At 41.6% G+C, this 1,371-nt stretch overlaps 1 protein-coding gene across 1 annotated transcript; it reads right to left on the bottom strand.

The window, feature by feature from the left end:
• Positions 1-221: 221 nt before the first annotated feature.
• Positions 222-944, bottom strand: FGFBP1 (fibroblast growth factor binding protein 1). Its single transcript, XM_054290952.1, has one exon. It carries the CDS (start codon positions 936-938, stop codon positions 222-224), a length of 717 nt encoding a protein of 238 aa, XP_054146927.1. The 5' UTR covers positions 939-944.
• Positions 945-1,371: the final 427 nt, after the last annotated feature.

Raw genomic sequence — 1,371 nt, 5'->3', positions numbered from 1 at the left:
TGTAACATCCACTGGTAACACATCCATTGGGAAGCAATCTGTGGGCACAAAGCATCTATAACATCTTCAAATGTGGTAGTCTGTTGTGTATATACAAAATCAGAAAAATATATTCCTTCTTGCTTATATACACTATAAAACATGAGAATAAAATCTGGAATGGTTTGCAGTAACTTAAAAGAGACCAGACTTTCCTGATTCAGAGCTTCAGAAACACCTCCTCAGCATCGCTTGTCTTGGACCATTGTGATAAAAAAGTTGCAGAAGGAAAGCAAACCTTCTGGACAGTATTCCTCAGCCACCTTTTTCTGGTCAATGTAATCTACGTCTTCCACACAGTCTTGAGGACTCTGTTCCAGCCTTTTTTCAGTCACAGAGGCATCTGCTGGAGCCTGAACAACTTCTTTGGTGTGATGCATTGTGTTCTCTTTGGCAGGACCCTCTGCTGTTAGCAGGCTTGAGTGAGTCAACCTGAGGTGAGCACTTCGTGGGCCTTTCCTGCATAATTTAGATTTTAGTACACTTTTGGGGTCTTGACAAATCTGCTTCTGCTTCTTGAGGGATCGGGAGACTTGTCTCCAGTAGGATTTCTGGTTTGCTGCATACTGTGCACAGCCAGAAGGGTCTCCAGAGAACTCACACCAGAACTCTCTGTCCCCCTGCCTGCACCGCACCTGCACGGTGACAGCGTTTGTGTCCAGCACTGACCACGTGCACTCAGCATTTTCCTTGGTTTCAAACTTGCCTTTAGGAGATGATTTTCCTCCTTTGGACTTCTGCCCCTTTTCATTTCCTTGTTTAGATTCCTTTTGTTTTTTTCCACCATGTTCTATGCCTTGTCTTCCCTTTTTTCTTTCCTTCTGCCTTTCACAGTTGGCCAGGAGCATCTGGGAGACCAGCATCAACACACAAAGGAGTCCAAAGCTTTTGATCCTCATGGTCTCTGTCCTGCCTGGTATCTTCCTTCAAAAAGAAACAAAACAATAAAAAACCTTTTCACTTAATGCTGTATTAAGTTTGACAATTGAAGTTTTTCAGACATGGCATTGCACTGCACTTTGGTACCTATTAAAGTGATGTTATCAGCAAAATGATCTGTCCTTTGTGTAAACAATACCTTGTTTAAATACCATTATGAATTACCCTTGTGAGAGGCTGTGGAGAAACTTTCAGTTACTTTATCTATGCAATGGGGAACAGAAGAGTCACTGACAGGGCATGCTACAGCCCAGTGACTGAAGTACCTTAATTAAAATCTTTTCTGCAATCAGAGAAGAAATTTGGACTTTGGATTTGTCAATCTCAGATGGATATCTTAAATTATAACAATAAAGCAGTTGTTCCCACAATCTCCCATTTTGTAAAATGACT

Source organism: Melozone crissalis, unplaced genomic scaffold, assembly GCF_028551555.1.
Source record: "Melozone crissalis strain CALT ecotype California unplaced genomic scaffold, PUWL_Pcris_2 ptg000006l_1, whole genome shotgun sequence".
Taxonomy (NCBI): domain Eukaryota; kingdom Metazoa; phylum Chordata; class Aves; order Passeriformes; family Passerellidae; genus Melozone; species Melozone crissalis.
Note: the sequence above shows the minus strand (reverse complement) of the source record. Positions and strands in the feature narration are given on the sequence as shown.

Bases quoted from the DNA above. Each gene is read 5' to 3' on its own strand.
- FGFBP1 (XM_054290952.1), bottom strand. From the start codon at position 938: ATGAGGATCAAAAGCTTTGGACTCCTTTGTGTGTTGATGCTGGTCTCC.